This window comes from Pseudorca crassidens, chromosome 1, assembly GCF_039906515.1.
Source record: "Pseudorca crassidens isolate mPseCra1 chromosome 1, mPseCra1.hap1, whole genome shotgun sequence".
Classification (NCBI taxonomy): Eukaryota; Metazoa; Chordata; class Mammalia; order Artiodactyla; family Delphinidae; genus Pseudorca; species Pseudorca crassidens.
The window spans coordinates 186380026-186399095 of NC_090296.1; the positions used below are offsets into that span (position 1 = coordinate 186380026).

At 42.1% G+C, this 19070-nt stretch overlaps 1 protein-coding gene across 1 annotated transcript in view; it reads right to left on the reverse strand.

Annotated features, from left to right (window-relative positions):
- C1H10orf67 (chromosome 1 C10orf67 homolog) overlaps positions 1-19070 on the reverse strand; it is a 76219-nt gene that overhangs the window by 35607 nt on the left and 21542 nt on the right. Inside the window, exons 4-6 of the mRNA XM_067703844.1 lie at positions 15612-15767; positions 9106-9253; positions 7960-8018 (exon numbers count right to left, since the gene is read on the reverse strand). Coding sequence (XP_067559945.1) covers positions 7960-8018; positions 9106-9253; positions 15612-15767 — 363 coding nt within the window. The remainder of the gene's footprint in view (positions 1-7959; positions 8019-9105; positions 9254-15611; positions 15768-19070) is intronic.

Below are 19070 nucleotides of genomic sequence, written 5' to 3' on the forward strand. Positions count from 1 at the left end.
GTAGATGGGAATTCCCTGGACTCCACGCTTTCACTGCTGAGGGCCAGAGTTCAATCCCTGGTTGGGGAACTAAGATCCCACAAGCCGTGCCATGCGGCATGGCCAGAAAAAGAAAAAAGGAGAAAGTAGAGAAGGACCCTAGATTTGTCACTTGGTCCTCTGGGATAGATGCCAATGTCATTCATTTAAGTGGGGAACACAGCCAAGTCCAGATTTGAGGAGTAATGAGTTCAAGATTTGACACTGAATTTGATGAACATGTAAAGCATTTATTTTTTAGCAAATATTTTTGAGCTAATATAAAGGTAATAAAGGAGAGACACAGTTCTTGACCTCCAGGGAGCATATAGTCCCAGGTATGCGGGGGCACAGAGGAAGCCCCTAATTACCATAGGAGACAGAAGGAGACTGTCAAAGAAGTCTTCCGAGTGCATGTAACATGGAAATTGAGGGTGAGGACAGAGTTAATATTACAGATGTGGTGTTCAGGGAAAACATGAAGCAGGGGGAAGGTTCAGAAGTCATTTGTAACCAGATGTGTCAGTTATGGGAGAGTCTGAAGTCAGCCAGAGAGAAAACAAAAACCAAGGATAAAGAGAATTCCCAAGAACGGCATTCAAGTGAAAGATGGAGGAGGAGGAACCATTGACAGATATGGCTTGGGAAGGTGTGAGGGAGTGAGCAAAACATCAGAAGCAAGCACTGCTGCAGAGGGCATCTCTGACATGGGGCATAGTCCTGCCACAGAGAGTAGAAGATTCAAGAAGGAATGAGACTGAAAAGGATTGAGGGCAAGATGAACCTCATGGTGACCTTACCAACAGGAAAAACTAGCAACAGGGGTGTGAAGAAGGGGCTAGTAGATACAGGTTTCTTTTAGTTGATATTTGAAGAATAGTGAATGGTAATTACTTCAGGGGTGATCAGGGTCAAGGGACACCACCCAGGATGATGGCTTGGCTATATCTGTAGGCCAGAGGGAAATGCTTAAAGGCATGTGAGAGACAGAGGGAGAGAGAGAGAGAGGCTGATGAAGAAAGGTCCCAGGAGAAGAAGAAGGAAGCTTGTGAAAGTGACTACACTACCCAAAGCAATCTACAGATTTAATGCAATACCTATCAAATTACCAATGGCAGTTTTCACAGAACTAGAACAAAAAATCTTAAAATTTGTATGGAGACACAAAACACCCCAAATAGCCAAAGCAATGTTGAGAAAAAAAATGGAGCTGGAGGAATCAGACTCCCTGACTTCAGACTATACTACAATGCTACAGTAATCAAGACAGTATGGTACTGGCATAAAAACAGAAATAGAGAACAATGGAACAGGACAGAAAGCCCAGAGATAAACCCATGCACCTATGGTCAACTAATCTATGACAAAGGAGGCAAGGACATACAATGGTGAAAAGATAGTTTATTCAATAAGTGGTGCTGGGAAAACTAGACAGCTACATGTAAAAGAATGAAATTAGAACACTCCCTAACACCATACACAAAAATAAACTCAAAATGGATTAAAGACCTAAATGTAAGACCAGACACTATAAAACTCTTAGAGGAAAACATAGGAAGAACACTCTTTGAATAAATCACAGCAAGATCTTTTTTGACCCACCTCCCAGAGTAAGGGAAATAAAAACAAAAATAAACAAATGGGATCTAATGAAACTTCAAAGCTTTTGCACAGCAAAGGAAACCATAAACAAGACGAAAAGACAACCCTCAGAATGGGAGAAAATATTTGCAAATGAATCAATGGACAAAGGATTAATCTCCAAAATATACAAACAGATCATGCAGCTCAATATCAAAAAAACAAACAACTCAATAAAAAATGGGCAGAAGACCTAAATAGACATTTCTCCAAAGAAGACATACAGATGGCCAAGAGGCACATGAAAAGCTACTCAACATCACTAACTATTAGAGAAATGCAAATCAAAACTACAATGAGCTATCACCTCACACTAGTTAGAATGGGCATCATCAGAAAATCTACAAACAATAAATGCTGGAGACGGTGTGGAAAAGGGAACACTCTTGCACTGCTGGTGGGAATGTAAATTGATACAGCCACTATGGAGACAGTATGGAGGTTCCTTAAAAAACAAAAAATAGAATTACCATATGACCCACCAATCCCACTACTGGGCATATACCCAGAGAAAACCATAATTCAAAAAGACACCTGCACCCCAATGTTCATTGCAGCACTATTTACAATAGCTAGGTTATGGAAGCAACCTAAATGCCCATCAACAGATGAATGGATAAAGAAGATGTGATACATATATACAATGGAATATTACTCAGCCATAAAAAGGAACGAAACTGGGTCATTTGTAAAGATGTGGATGGACTTAGAGACTGCCATACAGAGTGAAGTAAGAAAGAGAAAAACAAATATTGTATGTTAATGCATATATGTGGAATCTAGAAGAATGGTACAGATGAACCAGTTTGCAAGGCAGAAATAGAGAACAGAAGTAGAGAACAAACATATGGACACCAAGGGGGGAAAGGGGGGTGGTGGGATGAACTGGGAGATTGGGATTGACATATATACACTAATATGTATAAAACAGATAACTAATGAGAATCTGCTGTATAGCACATGGAACTCCACTTTGCTGTACAGTAGAAACTAACACAACATTGTAAAACGATTATACCCCAATAAAAAAAATTCAAAAAAAAAAAAGAAGGAGGAAGAGATGGAGTCAGGCAAATGGGTGGAAGGATGGGTCAAGGCAAAGAAGAATGTCCCCTCTTCTGATGAGAAGGAGTAAAGGTGAGGCTAGGTAAGCTAAGTGACAGGGTGAGCAAGAGAGTGGAGAGGGGAAAAAAAAATCCAGGAGTCCACTGTGTTCTCTGTGAATTAGAGAACCGCGAGGAGGAATGGAATATGGAGTTGGGGAAAGTGGTAATGATGGAAAGAGCGGCAGTGGGTGGTTAGAAAGGGTGCTAATTACAGATACAAATGACTACCTATAAAACAGATAAACAACAAGGTCCTACTGTAGAGCAAAGGGAACTATATTCAATATCCTGTGATAAACCATAATGGAAAAGAAAATGAAAAATAATATATATATATGTATATATATAACTGAATCACTTTGCTATACACCTGAAACTAATATAGCATTGTAAACCAACTGTACTTCAATCAATCAATCAATAAGTTTGTTTTTTTTTAAGGATGCTAATTAGATCCAAGGGAAAGGATGGGTAGAGGGAGGGCATAGCACCTAAAGGCAAGGATCAGCTTGTCTCCAATGGCACAGCTCAATCCCTGAGCAAGGCCGGGGAACAGTGGGTACTGGTTACATGAGAGCCTCAGAAGGGGAGGTGGTGGTGTAGTTGAAGATGTGAAAGGCTGAACGGTGGGTTTAGAAAAGTAAAGGAATGAGAAGTGGAAGGAAAGGAAAAGATTTTGTGTTGAGTCTTATACCTTGGTCAGAAAAGAAGTGTCATTAAGTTTCCAATGGGCATCAGTTACTGGCGAACACCAAGGCCCTTGGCCCCAACCCTTCCTGCCTCCGTAGATGTCTCTCAGCAATGATCTCTTCTCTCTGTTGTACTTTTACCCTCTCATTCTTCTTTCCATCGACGTCATTTAAAAATACTCTAGTTTCATCTTTTAAAAAATTCCTTCCTCAACCCCATGTCCCCCTCCAACTACTCCCCGACCTCTCCCTGGCCATTCGCAGCCAAACTTCTAGAAAGTTGCACAAACCCACTGTCTCCACGTCTGCATTCACCCCCCATTCTCAACTGCTTCCACGTTCCAGTAAATGACCCTCATTAATTACCAGGGTCATTTTACTTGCCAAAGCTAATTGTCCAATCCTCCCTTTTTAGCCTTTTGCACACCTGGCCTCCGGGCAGCGCTGGGCACGCGGAATGAGTCCTTTCTCTTTGAAACTCTTGCCTGGCTTCTGTGATAGCCACTCTCTCTCCTGCTTTCCCCCTGCTCTACCTCTATTGTCATTTTCATTTGAATGTCAGTCTTCACTTCTCTCTGCTTAATCTCTCTGGCCTTCAACCTTCTTAAAGACCACAGCTTTTACTGCCTAACCATCTCTTGAATTCATCCATCCCCTTCATCCCCGTGTCACCGCCCTCCTTCTGTTTCGGACTTTATATTTCCCCTAGTTACGGACGCGCAGGCTCAGGGGCCATGGCTCACGGCCCTAGCCGCTCCGCGGCATGTGGGATCTTCCCGGACCGAGGCACAAACCCGTGTCCCCTGCATCGGCAGGCGGACTCTCAACCACTGCGCCACCAGGGAAGCCCTATACAAGAAATCTTTTAACTGGCCTCTCTGGCTCTGGATTTTCCTCCCTCCCGTTCACCTTTTTTCTGAAACATGAATTCGATCCTGCCCCAACGTTCAAAGCTCCCCATCCGTTCAGAAGGCAACTCAAACCCCTTGGAATAACACTCCTCCATGATGCGCCCTGCTTCTCACCACCCCTGTTCCCACACCTCCTTCCGGCCAGAGCAAGTCATGTGCCCTCTCCCTTCTTTTGTTCTGGCTCGTCCACCTCCCCTTCACCCTTTCCTGCTAACGCTGACCTTGCTTCCAGGAGTCACCTCGGTGCCCTCCCTCCAGCCTTCCCCGATCCTTTACAGTCCAGGCTGTCTGTGCGACCACCTGCCCCCACGGCAAGCAACGCCGCCCTGCTTCCTGACACTGATCACACCTGGGCTATAATCTCTGACGACTGTCCCCTCTCAGAAGGAAATTCATATTTACAAATTTATAAATTCATGTATTCAGCCACAGGTGGAACACAGACTCAGCTGTCATTTGATTATTAAAATTTAAACATAAAAGCTACCGAATCCCATAATTGACAGCATTTAGCCCATGGAGACGGCAAGAGGTCAGCCTACCCAAATTCCATCCCATTTTCAACTTGTTTTTAATTGCATCCTGGACTGAAAAGGGGAATATGTGGCTTATCCAGAGGCTTCTGAGCTGCCCCTTTCCTCTCTTCCGGTTCTGTTTACTCCTCCCTCACACCCCAGACTCCCCCCTCTTCCTGCCCCAACACAAATTCTCACCACGTGGTCTCACCAGATCCCACCTCCTGCTCCAGCCATAGCAAATCACAGAGTTCCACGGGCGTAGCTTACACTTTATGCATTCACACGCTGCATGCAGCTCTTCCGCCCTCCTACCCACCTGGAAAAATCACTTCAAGCGAAGGAGTGTGAGATAGGTGTGGAAGAATAGGTGAAGCCTTTTTCTAGAACCTTGCAGGTAAAGCCAGGCATCTCTTCTCTATGTACGTACTTCTATTACAGTCCCTATCACCCTGCCCTATGGTTTTTGTCTCTCCCTCCAGACTTGCTCTCCCCCACAGCAAGGCTGCATGTGTGTATATAACACTTTTGTATCTCAGCAGTGCCTGGCACTAAAAGGCATCTGATGAACGTTGCTGAATTAATTGATTTAGTGGAGGACATTGGAAACAAACCGGTAAATGTCAGCTGTCATTTTGTTCAACAACTCCAGATCTGCTCTCCAACTGGCAAAGCACTTTGACGTACATTACCTCATTCTGTCCACACAGTAAGCCTGTGAGACTCAGGAAGGAGGATGAGGAACCAGCCCAAGTGGCCATAGTGTCAGAAATGGAACAGGAACCCTGATCAATACCAAATTATACCTACACTCATCTGGGTAGAGGCCCAGTGCATATAAAGAAAAAAAAAAGAAAAGAAAAGAGACAGGATAAAAAAAGATGATCAAACAAACTATGGATTTGCTATATTTGTCTAGAACAGAGCTGTTGAATAGAAATATTATGTGAGTCTTATATATAATTTTAAACTTTACAGTTTATAGTTGAACTTATAGCCTTGTTAAAAAGGTAAAAGAGGGCTTCCCTGGTGGTGCAGTGGTTGAGAGTCCGCCTGCCGATGCAGGGGACACGGGTTCGTGCCCCGGTCCGGGAAGATCCCACATGCCACGGAGCAGCTGGGCCCGTGAGCCATGGCCGCTGAGCCTGCGCGTCTGGAGCCTGTGCTCCGCAACGGGAGGGGCCACAGCAGTGAGAGGCCCGCGTACCGCAAAAAAAAAAAAAAAAAAAAAGGTAAAAGAAACAGGTGAAATTAATTTTAATAATATATTTTGTTTATCCCAATAGCTATTCAAAATAGTATCATTTAAATGGGTAATAATCCTCATTAAAAATCATTAGTGAGATATTTCACATTTCTTATGGTACCTAAGTCTTTGAAACCCAGCGTGTATTTTTCGCTTAGAGCACATCTCAATTCGGGGGCTAAAATTTCATGGGAGATACTTGATCTGCATTTAGATTTCATAAAATTTACAAATAAAAAGGTAGATTCACATATTCAAGTTATTCAAAATATACATAAAAGTTTTCAGTAACTGAAACAAATATCAGTATTTTTATACTGAAATTTAAAACTTAAAATTAAACAATTTAAAATTCAGCTTCTCAGTTGCACTAGACACAAGTGTTCAGCAGCCACCCATGGCTGGTGGCTACCATGGGGCACTGCGGCTCTAGAAAGCTGAGGCAGCATTTAATCGAAATACTTAAACCCACAGAGGGTATAACCAGCCACTCAGGGGCTAATGGCTTAACGGTGAGAGTTTCTGCTTTAATTTCCTTGAACTGCCCCCAGAGAAGAGTAGGCTCATCGGACTCATCTTTCCCAGAGACAGTACTGACTGAGTAGTTTAAGAAACATTTACATAAACGGAGATGGTTCCCTTGCAGGTTATTAAGCGAAACTAGAAAGCTGAGATGTCTTTTTTAACCTTAGAATTTGATGCCAAGAAAGTTAAACTTGTCAGTTCTGTAGACTCTTGTTATCTCTGTAAGAATGGCATTTGCACCCTCATCACTGAAAATAGGATGAAGCACAAGAAAATGACATCATGTTGTGAAAACCTGCGATGGATTCAGTGATCACAGAAGACATCTCCCAGCTCTGACCGATCATGGCACACATTTGTTTACAAAACAGTTCTTGGAAGTCATTTTATCTAAAACCTAAGAATACCCAGAGCTGCAAAATCAGGTTGAAACCTGAATCTAAGTCACCTGAGCTCTGGATATGAGGCTAGTGTGACTGAGGAACTGAATTTTTAATCTTATCCAATTTTACTTAATTTTTATTTAAAAATTACTACTCGATTCAGTTCACAGAAACCTTTATGTTTATTTGGAATAATCGAGGATGTAAATCCACGTTTCGTCTATAAATTTTATGAACCCTAACTACATTCTCATTCTCTGAGTCACTCAAAGAGTATTTTTATTTTTAAGTGTGCCGGCACGGTGCTGAGCGCTGGGAAGAGATCAGAGACCGAAAGACAGTACTGTCTCTGGGTTGCGGGGTCTTCGGCAAGGCAGACTGACCATCACAGAAAAGGGTTTTGAGAGCTAAGAAAGCACAAAGCAGGAGCCCCTGACCTGGGTGTGGAGGGCAGGAACTACCGCGGTCCTGCGGCATTTGATGCCCCAGGAAATCTTGATCTTCATGATATCAAAAGAATTTCCTGCTCTAAATACAGATTTCCTGGATATACAAACCCAGTTCATTCATATACAGAAAAATGAACATAAACCAACATCTGATCTGAAAATAAGGCTGCTCATTTTTAATAATATCATTTTTCCACAAGCACATCTTCGGACTCCCTGTGTCATATGCTTTTTCAGTTCTTACAGTCAACAAGGTAGATACTCAGTTATCCCAAATAAAAGAAAACATGAATTTGTTTTCAAGATGGAATCCTTTTTCATTACTAAAGAAATAATCCTGAGTAACGGGCGAGATTAAAAACAGAAACCGACTTTTCTCTACATCATAAGGCAAGGGGGACACAGGGTTATTTCACCAATTATGCTGATATTGCCATTGAAAAGAGTCATTCATCAATGCAAAAAAGTTACAGTACCTTTTGAATGGTTTTATGATCCTTTTCTGCCATCTCTTTCAGACTTATAATTTCATCTTCTGTAAACAAAAGGAGAGAGAGGCCAAGCATGAAATTACAAGCTTATGGCCCTGTATTCAATCTGCCTGCTTCAGGGCAGGCTGTACACTGCTGGCAGGCATGGTGGACGCAAGTCCTAGCAGGACTGTGACCTTCACAACTGCCCTTGACATTCACAGCCTTCTTCCTGCTGTTCAGATGGCTGGTCAGATAGGGATTAAGAACTAAATTCAAGATCCAAGTGTGGCTCAGGGTTGAAAGCTTTTCATCGATACTAGCAAGAGATATTTCTGCTGTTAGTCACAGCCAATACAAACGGCTTTAGCAGGTGGTACTTTATGACTCAGTAAGAACTACCGAAACCTGAAAAAGCATTACTATACCACATCAGAAGAGAAACGAAACTACACTGACGTGGGATAATTTTACATTCAAGGAATATTGTCCTATATCTGATTGTATCAATGTTTTGCTGTAAATTTTGAATTGCCTACTCATAGCTTTTCATACTGCAGATTAAGGATATCACTGTGTGACTAACATAAATACAAAGATAGCAGTACGTGTAAAGACGTTAAAGCAATCTAACTTGGTGATTTAAATGCAATATTTACCAATGTTTATAGATATAAAAAAGAGGGTATAAAGTCTACAAATGGAAATTTGTACTTAACATTTGTACCAAAAATTGAAGATAATGTAGTAAGTAGTAGCATATTTTTCTGAAGGGCCAACTCTGTTTCTCCACAAAGCACACCCCAATATATATGCTTAAATATTAAAATGTTATAAATTTTAGATAATTAAGCACATGAAACAGAAATCAGCACAAGTTTCTATTTGTTTATAATATTTCTAAGTGATATAGAATACTGATTAGCACAATGCTTGGCTTAGAAAACAACCACCCTGAGTTAAAAAGGCATGGCTGGGGGAGTATGACCAATTTCTGTCTCAAGAAAAGAATGAAAATGAAAAGTGGCTAACGAACTGATGTTTTAAATGTAGGTAACCAAACAAACATATGTTTGGAAAAGACAAGCATGGCTATGAATTTTATAAAGTGCCCAATGTAGAGTTTTCTCAAAAATGACTTTAAAATGTTACCTAATAATGAATTTTCTTTTAGATTGAGTCGGATGTCTTCTTCGAGTTCTGAAATGACTTGAAGCAGTCTCTCATTTTCCACTTTGTACTCCAAATTTTCCTTTTCCAGAGCTGTTCTTAGAGGGCTGTCGTCTTTGATAAAAGAGTCCTAAAAGATGGAGAATTCCATATTTCTAAGCAGGGAGCCAAGGATTTAAATATGCAACACAAGACAATACAGATACAGAAGAGCTATCATATAATTTTCTGAATTCTATTACACACTTATAATATGAATAGTAAAAAGGAAGGAGACTAAATAGAGCTTGCTGGGAGAAAGGCTGCAGTACATTCTGTACAAAGACCACAGCACATGGGGACAGTTTATTGACAGGAATAATGCATATCATACTGTTTGTGTGCCCTCATCATTCAGGTCAATTCATTATGGAGGCAGCTGGGGCCCCTCCACCCACACTTCCCTCTGTGTGTGTCTGAAGTGCTGTCCGCCCGTAACCAGGCAGGCTGGGGAGACCGCGGATGGGCAGCAGCCGGGGGGGGGGGGGGGGGGGGTGGGGGGGTGGGAGGATGGGGGGGAGGGCAGCAGCGCCGGGGGGGGGCGGGGCAAAGCGCACGGCTAAGGAGGGGGGCTTGTCGCCTTTGTGGCATTCCCCAGTGTCAGTGCTGCCAGTGTCATGAGGAGCACATCACATGTCAAAGTGGTGACGTTTTCAGGCTGGGAGCCGCATGGAGTCCATCAGGCACACGGATAACCACACAGTTGGTTTTCTGCTTGGTGAAGGAGCCACCCAGAGGCAATTCATATTCTGAACATTAACGTGGCTTTGCATGCCTGTCACACTGGGACTGTGCAGGCGTTTAATGCTATTGAGGACTTCGGTTTAAATCTCTATGCAAACAGTGATTACCTTGTAAGAAGGTTTCAGGATAACTTACAACAAAAGACTTTAAAGTTATAGTTTTAGTAAAGCAAACTCATTTACATTTTTATTATGTGCGTCTTTTGTTTAAATCTTGCCATGTCCATTATGGGAGAAGCTTTTTCTTACGCAGTAGAAGCTTATGGGGACAGCTAGTCTTCTTTTCTTCTTCTTCTTCTTGTTTGTTTCAAAGCTTTTGAAAACATCTGAATATGCTTGCTTATGGCTGTCTAGATTTTATTGCCACACTTTTTTTTTGAATTAAGATGTAATGAATTGGAGAAGCTGGTGCAGAACTTTATACTTCATGATGATACAATATTAAACTGATTATGCAATCTCAAAATATTAAACAGCATGTTTGAAAGTCATTGTATTGTTACACTAAAAGAGAAAAGCGTCTACATGCCTTCCTTCAAAATTAATATAGACACTAGAAATACTTTTGAACTTTAATCTTCAGGTGAATTATAAGCTATTCTTTTTGTAGCAATGCCATGATTGCAAATACACAAGAATAAATTCTCCTCTCAAAAACAAAACCATTCCTCCCAATATAACTGGTGTCCCTTTGAAACTATACTTTGATTTAACTTTAGAGATATCTGAAAGTAAATTATTAAAAATGTTTTCCTCTGTGGTTATAATGGTTAAAAAGAAAAATAAGTGGGTACAATGTTTTATAGTACATGAATAAATCCTTGAAAAACAACAAGTGACTTACTAATGAAGTTAGTTATATCAGTTAATATTTAAAATAATGTTAAATTTTGCACTAAGCCCAATTATGAATCTTCATGATTTTGAGTCACCATTCATTTAAATTATTTAACCCCAATTCATTCTTAACTAACAAATCTAATAGCTAAGAAACAACACTGTTTTCTTAATAAAGAATCCCAGTCATTAATTTCTTGTCCCACATGGTTCAACTTGAGAACATCACAGAATGTATTTATGGACTAAAAAAGCTTTCTTAAAGACAAACAACATTTGCCTTAATAGGCTTAAGCATACGTTTCCTAACAGTGGCAGAAAATGAACATCCACTGTGGATTACGTGAGCGCTCATTATTATAAACTAAACGAGAACTATCTGAATTAATCAGATGAAGTGTAAAATTTACCAGTGGTAGCAGCTAACACCTAAGTGCGTTTTCTAAAACTCTGGTAGAAAAGCAGGAAACAAGGAAACACGTCCAACTCGAGGGGTTTTTTCCTCCACAAATCCATCGACAGCCCCTCTTCCTGAAAGGTTAACCTTTAGCTCTGTCCCCACCATCTGTCAGCTGCAGGAACTGCAAGTAATTAACTATTCAGATTCTCACAGCAATGAGGACACTCATTAGCAAAATGAACAAAGGGATAGTTCTGGGCGGCTACGGTCATCTGTTACACTCTGAGTGGCAGGTTTTGTGGTGGTGTTCCTTCGACCATCTGCCCACACCACTAGCTTTGGCTCACTTAAACCATGAGACTTCTTTAAAACAAACTGCATTAACAAACCGAAGTTAAGAAGGATGGAGATCATTAAAAGGTGGTTAACTGGGCTTCCCTGGTGGCGCAGTGGTTGAGAGTCCGCCTGCCCATGCAGGGGACACGGGTTCGTGCCCTGGTCCGGGAAGATCCCACATGCCGCGGAGCGGCTGGGCCCCTGAGCCATGGCCGCTGAGCCTGTGCGTCCGGAGCCTGTGCTCCGCAACGGGAGAGGCCACACAGTGAGAGGCCCGCGTACCGCAAAAAAAAAAAAGGTGGTTAACTAGTTAAAGCTATTAAAAGCCACATTATAGCCTAAGACAGGCTGTGTGTGATCCACAGTCACTCTGGAAATTTAAATTTATAAAGTAACTTGCCAGTTTAGAGTTTTTCTATCGTGTAGTGAGCGCCAGGACTTCAAGTGGTGGCTTACATTGGTCTACTTCTCTTGTGCGCCAAGATGTGCAGTATCACTGTTCCCAGGTTTCAGAATCCCAAACTGAGTCATGAAAGAATCGTTTCTGAAAACAGGTGTGCTCCAGAGCCTTGACACTCAAAATGTGGTCCGAGGACCAGGAGCCTCAGCATCACCTGGGAGCTTTTTGAAAATGCAGAATCTCCAGCCCCAGCCCAGAATCTGTATCTTAACAAGAGCTGCAGGTGACCCATACACACAATAACACAATAAAGGCCGAGAAGCACCGTTTGGAGCACCGCAGGTGCCTTCCCAGCAGTCTCCCTTCTGCCATTTTGGCGTCTCAATCCTGCAGGCTCCACGTACAGTACTTGGACATCTCAATTTGAGGCTGCGGGTGGAGTGGGCTTCTGCTGCATGCCCATGCTGCATGGCAGTCACGGAGACGAGCAGGTGCTTTCCCAGTGAGTGACAACCAGGAAAGCGGCACACTGGGGCAGTGTAGCCCTGCAGAGCTGCCACTTTTGAATGACAGCTCTGTTTCAGAACTGTCAGCAACAAATAGTTACATTCACCTGTTGGTGGGGGTGAGGGGACGTGGGTGTGATAGTTGCATAGATCATCCATGTTGGGTAAGAAACAAAAATGAAAAATCTTTTCAAAACAACTCCAATTGCACTGAAAGCACATATGCATGTGCCTGGGCACATAGACACACAGGCACACATACCTCGACAGGCTAGTTTCTTTAGCAATTCTCCAGTGGATTTATCAGCGTACTGCATGGCAACCTGATAACTACAGCAGTGTGCCATTAAGTCATTGCAGGTTTTTACAGAACCTGAAAAGACACTCAGCCCTTGAATGTAGTTGGTCTGGGGTCGGGGTGGGAGTGGGGGCAGGAATTCAACATTAAGGGTGTTCTGACCTGGAGAGATGAGGCTTCTGGAACTTGAAGAGATTCTTTTTTCTGATTTCCATTTTGTCATAAATATAAGTTAAATTAGCTGTTTATTAAACCTTCCCTTTCCTATCATATTCTTAGATTTCATTCTACAACAGTCCTAGAGAGGGATTATGACTATTAACTATAGAGCGATTTATATAATTGGACTATGAGAAAGAACTAGAGCGTTTCCTTACTGTTTATTCAGTTTGCTTATTTCAAGCTTTTTACAAGTTTTTTCCATTGCTGCATTGAAATTTTCTAAATTGTTTCTCCAAATTCGGTTTTCCAAATCTAGTTTCAGATACTTGCTGTCGCAAGTTTTTTTACACCACTAGAGGGAGCAGTCGTATTAGATGAAATTTCAAATTTAAAAGGTAATTCACCTAGAACTTGAGTGGCATGGAGTTCTAGGAAAGCTAGTTCTTAGAGGATCTTTAAAAAGAAATTTTCAGACGTTTATTTTATATAACCCGTGATCTGCTTTTGCAGTGTTCATGTCCGTCCTCCCAAATGTACACTAGCCCTGCTCTGCGCTGTCCTCAGTCAGCCTGGCGCTTTGCTGGGGTCCTAAGAAGCTGGGAAAAATGTATATACCCAGTTCATCAGAAGTCTCACTTTCCTCAAATCTTAAGGTGTTTACAGAAAGACTGATGTGGTGTCCTTGGGGACAAACTACAGTGAAACAGCCAAGGTCTTCAGGATGCCACCCGAGCCAGAGAACGCCTTCTTATACAAGAGCGGGGTGCAGGCCTGCCACTTTCTGTGGTCCTCACCAAGCCCCATCCACCCTCATCCCCTATACTCAGGCCATCCAGACAGACCAGTTAACGGGCTGAGGACACTCAGAGGTGTAAACACACCAAGAAAGACCTCGTGTTTTACTGGAAGAAGCTCAATTACCGAATTGGGATGTTCTCAGCAGTGCATTTCATGGAATGTAAACCAGATAGTCATGAGGACTTGTGTATTTCCTCATAATGATAACTAGAATTTATATGCACGTCTTTCTTCAAAGAACTCACAGCATTTCATATCCACTACAACGGGTATCCTCCTCATAACTCTGTTGGCTAGGCAGGTATCACCTCCCATTTCACAAATGGGAAACAAATGGATCAAAATTGCCTTGCTAACTGATGCTGGACATTGGTAGCCAAGTCAGGATTAAAAGCCAAAACTGTTAGTCTTATTTTAACCTTTTCTATTAAATTATTTTCTCCAAAAAATAAGAGTAAATGTAGATCTAAGACAAGAAAAGTAAATGCAAAAATTGGATGTGCCTCTCCCTCCAAGGCAACCAGAACATATACAAAGAAATAATATTCAATTTTATTAGGTCTATGATAATAATCCTTAATACCACATTGCTTAGAAGATGCTCTGGTTTTTTTAGAACATAGAGAATTCTAATAGATTAAACAAAGCACTCCTTCCCCCGTTCGTAAATAAAGTCCTTTAGAATGGCGCAAGTTCAACTTCTTATCTTTTCTAACTTTGGGGTTTTAAGTAAGAATACTAGTGTGGGACTTAGACAAACCAAGGACTGCACTTAAAGGGCCCAGCAAACCATAAGTGTTTCTTCCTAGTGTTAACACTTTGATGTATAACTTCTCAGGCTTCTTCCATACATATATATGCATGTGTCGATATTTATGCGTATCTATACACAGGTATTAATATACACTATATATTAATTATAACATACATTATAATGATATACCTATAGACCATAATACCATAATCTATTATAATAATATAATGTGTGTGTGTGTGTGTATATATATATATATATATATATATATATATATATAGCAACTTTAATTCTTCCTCTATACAGAGCTCCTCCCTCCTCATGCGGGCCTTTGGGTTCAGCTGGACCTCGGTTCTCATGTCACGTCAGCATTTACCAGCTGTGCCCGGGGTGTAAGTCAGCTTCCTTATCGGTAAATTGCGCTGTGATGTGAGGAGGTAACCCTGCCAGTTGACACTCAACAGGTTGAGATTCTCTGGCCTCCCTGCTTGCCTCTCCTACTCAAACAATCCACTTCTTGCTCCTAGAACCTAATACGAAAACCCCTCTATGGCTCTGCGCTGTGGTTGGGCAGTACAGCCGGCAGCTCAGAGCTGATCTGAGGTGAAAATAAACTCTCCTCTAGGGTCCACACTTTCCGGATCCTTCACATTCACCTCCTTGACAGGCAGCTAAGCTCTCCTTTCTGCTTTCTCTCTCTTTGCATTTTTTGTTCTGTCAGTGCTCTGAGCAGTAAAGCAGCTTCTGGCTCCTACTGCAAAGGGGAGAAGAGGGCAAAAACCCTCTGAGAATTTTCCTTCTTGACATTTCCACTTAAGGTCATCCTGTTCCAAGTTGGTTTCTTGGAAGCCTCTGACTTGAGATTGTTTTGTGTCTTTCAAATTATCTGGACTGCAAAAAAGGTGGGACTCTTCCAAATTAAAACAAAAATCTCTTTACATTTCTTCTAGGGTGGGGAAATTTCTGTAGTGGGAGATAGGTTATTTTATTTCTATTACAAATAAAAATTGAGAACAATTATATTGCTCCTACTTATAATTATTATGGGTTTTCTAGAATATGGTGTCGAGCACAAAAAGGTTGGACTGGCTTATGTTGTGGAGAGATGCCCAAGATACATGCATTGTAATCCCTTTATTCCGACCCCAAGCTTTTAGACAGTTGTAACTTCATTTATATGTATTAAAATGAATTACTCTTTGCTGTGAAACTTACAACTTTTTGAGATCCAAATTCTTCACACTGGTCCAGTTCTTCTCTTAATTCCTTAATGAGTTCTTCTTTCTCCTTCAGTTTTTTTAACAAAATATTCATTTTGACAGTCATTGCGTCATGCACAGGTGTCTTCTCTTCTTCCACCTCAAAGAATTTCTGGGGGGAAAAAGCAGCATTAAAAGTCAGACACTATGCTAGCACCAGCAGAAACCATTTCATGTTTTATTCAAGCTCCTGTCTTGTAAAGTTATTTTATTTTTGCAACTGGCACACAAGTTTTAGTAAACAACTCTGCTTATATTGAACAATACACTGAAGTGTCATGGTATACAGCACAGTATTATTCTATGAGACAAAGCATGAGTCTGACTGCGTCAGCCATGCCAGTAATAATAATAATAATAGTAAACCTTAATAGGAAATCCACATCATGATTGTGAATGTGCTACCTCAATCTTCTTCTACAAAGGAAGCCAGCAAAAATTTTGACGATGTAAGAAAGGAAATGCACTTCAGCGGTGCAACTAATTCCCTCAGTGGTTTGGAATGGAGATGTGAACAAAAGAAGAACCATTTCTTGACAGCCTATTTTAAGCATTGAGGTGCTAACCTATTTGCAGCCATTGCTCTGAAGAATTGTATCACAAGACCAAAACAAGGAAAAATGCTTTAAAAATGATGCCGTGCTTTACTGCCGACATATAAAAATCTCATTTTCAACACAGACATGCAAAAGCATTTTGTCCATTTTGGACTCTGTGAATTACAGAGTGAATCACAGCATCTGTGAATTACAGAAGAATTATTTTATTTTTATCATTTGTTTGTTACTAATACGTTTGGACACATGGACATACAGGAAATATAGTAAAACCTAACCATATCTGCTAATATATTATATTTCAAAGAATTAGATTTACAAACTAAAATTGTTCTAATGTTATACGATGAACACCGGCAGACTGAGAAGAATAATAATACATCGAGGTAGCATTAAGAGTCAAGCTAAGGGCATAACACTGACACAGTCTACACCACACTGATGAAAAACATCAGTAAGTGAATATGCAGTAGAGTTAAAAAGAGTGTAAACAGAACAATCCATATGACAATATAGCTTTCTAATTGGGAGATTTTAAAGAACAGCACTGAGTATGTAGATCTATTTTTCACATCTACTCTGTTTATGTCTACAGTTCAAACGCTCTGCAGAGACTAAGTTACCCCACTGGTGCTCTGGGTGTAAGTGACAGGGCAGCTCAAATCCAACAGGTCTGAGCGGAGGTTGCCCATCTTCACTCTCCTCCTTTCTACCTTCCCCATTTATAACAGCAGCCCAAGCCAGAAACCGATTTTCTGTCATTTTAAGGACCCCCTCCCCCCTCACCTCACCAAATCCGTTCAACCCACCCCTAAATCACTCCCGAGCCCACCCTCCCCTTCCCTGTTCCCCCGCCTTCACGTTACCACCAAATCCGGGTCCGCTCGCCCGCACGCAGCAAAGCCGATCTACTGACACCGGGTTGCGGTGCCGTGTGTTTATTGTAAGGCGCCAAGCCGGGAGTCCGGGACAGCTAATGCTCAAAAAACCCGAGCTCCCTGATGGGATTCAGCAAAATATTTTTAAAGGCCAGGTGAGGGAAGGGAGCCCAGGATGTGTGATCAGCTCGTGCACCATTCTCAGAGTGGCTGACGGTGAGGTAGTGGGGGTGGGGTGGGGGGGGTGGTGTCACAGGGGTTAATATTATCAGTCCTTAGGCTCCAGGAGGCCTGGGGGCTGGGTGCTCATGGTCATCAAGTGGTTAACATCTTCCATTTGGTGGAGGTTTTAGCATCTGTGAAACAACTCAGGAAATCTGCATCAGATAATGTTATCTGGGTACTTCAGAGAGGAGCTATAGCAGGGGACCTGGGGGAGGGCTCTGTCCCGGGAATGCCCCCTAGGGTCCTGCTCAGTTATAGTCGGAGTCCTTGTCTTCACCTGGACTATTGTACTAGCCCTTAACTCACCTCCCTGACTCTTCTTTTGTCCTCTCCAACCAATCTCCACCCTGTGGCCAAACCGATCTTTCTAAAATGCAACTCTCCCCGTCCCCATAGGCTAAAGTCCAGGTCCGTTAGCACAATGGACAAAATGGTACCCCTGTTGCTCTGCTGCTGGCTGACCTGGCCCCTGACTCGTGCCAGCCTGCTGTCCCCTTGCCCCGCCAGACTGGGCATTTAATCAGTGCTGATACTCAGCCGGGGATTTCTCAGAAGCACTGTGGGACCACAGGTCTCCATGTACGTGGAATTTCTAGGCCACCTAATAAGCTCTTACTTGTCAATCTCCTGAATGGCATTAGAATAGGTTAGCCTGCGCCTGAGGACCAGCTCTGTCACTTAGTAGCTTTGTGAGCTTGAACAAGTTTCTCAAATCCCCTGTGTCTCAGTTTTATCATCTGTAAAATGGGACAAACAATAACACTATCTGAATTGTTGTGAGAATTAAATAAGATAGTGCATGTAAACAATTTTGGACAGTGTTTACAGCACCGTCAGCTCCCAGTATTATATCTTAGCGTTTATTATTGTTGTTACTGTTTGTCATCCAAACCCAGATGTCACCTGCTCTGGGAAGCCTTAGCATCCCTGCCCTGCCCACCTGCCTTCCACTGCTCTGTTCTTTCTATATCTTATAGACATTCTTCTTGGGTCCATTTGTTTATTACTTGTTTTTTGCTCACTAATCTTTATGTTCTGAATAGGATGGATTTATTTGTCCTCCTAAAAAAATAGCAAAACAAAGATGCTCCTGACAAGCTAGCCAAGTCACCTCCTTTATAACACAGCACAAACGACCTCTGGGAGCTCATTTAAAATCCCACCAGGAGGGCTTCCCTGGTGGCGCAGTGGTTGAGAGTCCGCCTGCCAAGGCAGGGGACATGGGTTCGTGCCCTGGTCCGGGAAGATCCCACATGCCGCAGAGCAGCTGGGCCCGTGAGCCATGGCCGCTGAGCCTGCGCTTCCGGAGCCTGTGCTCCACAACGGGAGAGGCCACAACAGTGAGAGGCCCGCGTACCAAAAAAAAAAAAAAAAAAAAAAAAAAAATCCCACCAGGAACTGGGCTGAGATGCTGCACACACATGGCATTGCTGGGGTCAACCTGCCTTCAGGATGCACTCGTCCCCTCTGGACTTCAGGGCAGCGGAGGCCACAGTTCGTTGGAAGAAAAAGAGTTTCACTTTTGACATTTCATAAAGTAATCGTAAGGCCCAAACACATTGGATTCATTTCTCTTCATCTCCAGGAATGTTTCTGATGTTTTACTAGTGTTTATTGAATGAGCTAGGCTCAAGAGGAGGTGAGCAGAAAGCAGGGTTTTGTTTTCACCACCCCTTCAAATCTGATATCCTGTCTCATGTTTCAGTCTCTTAGAAGAGCTCTCGGGAAAGTGCCATGACTTTTTTTTTTTAACTC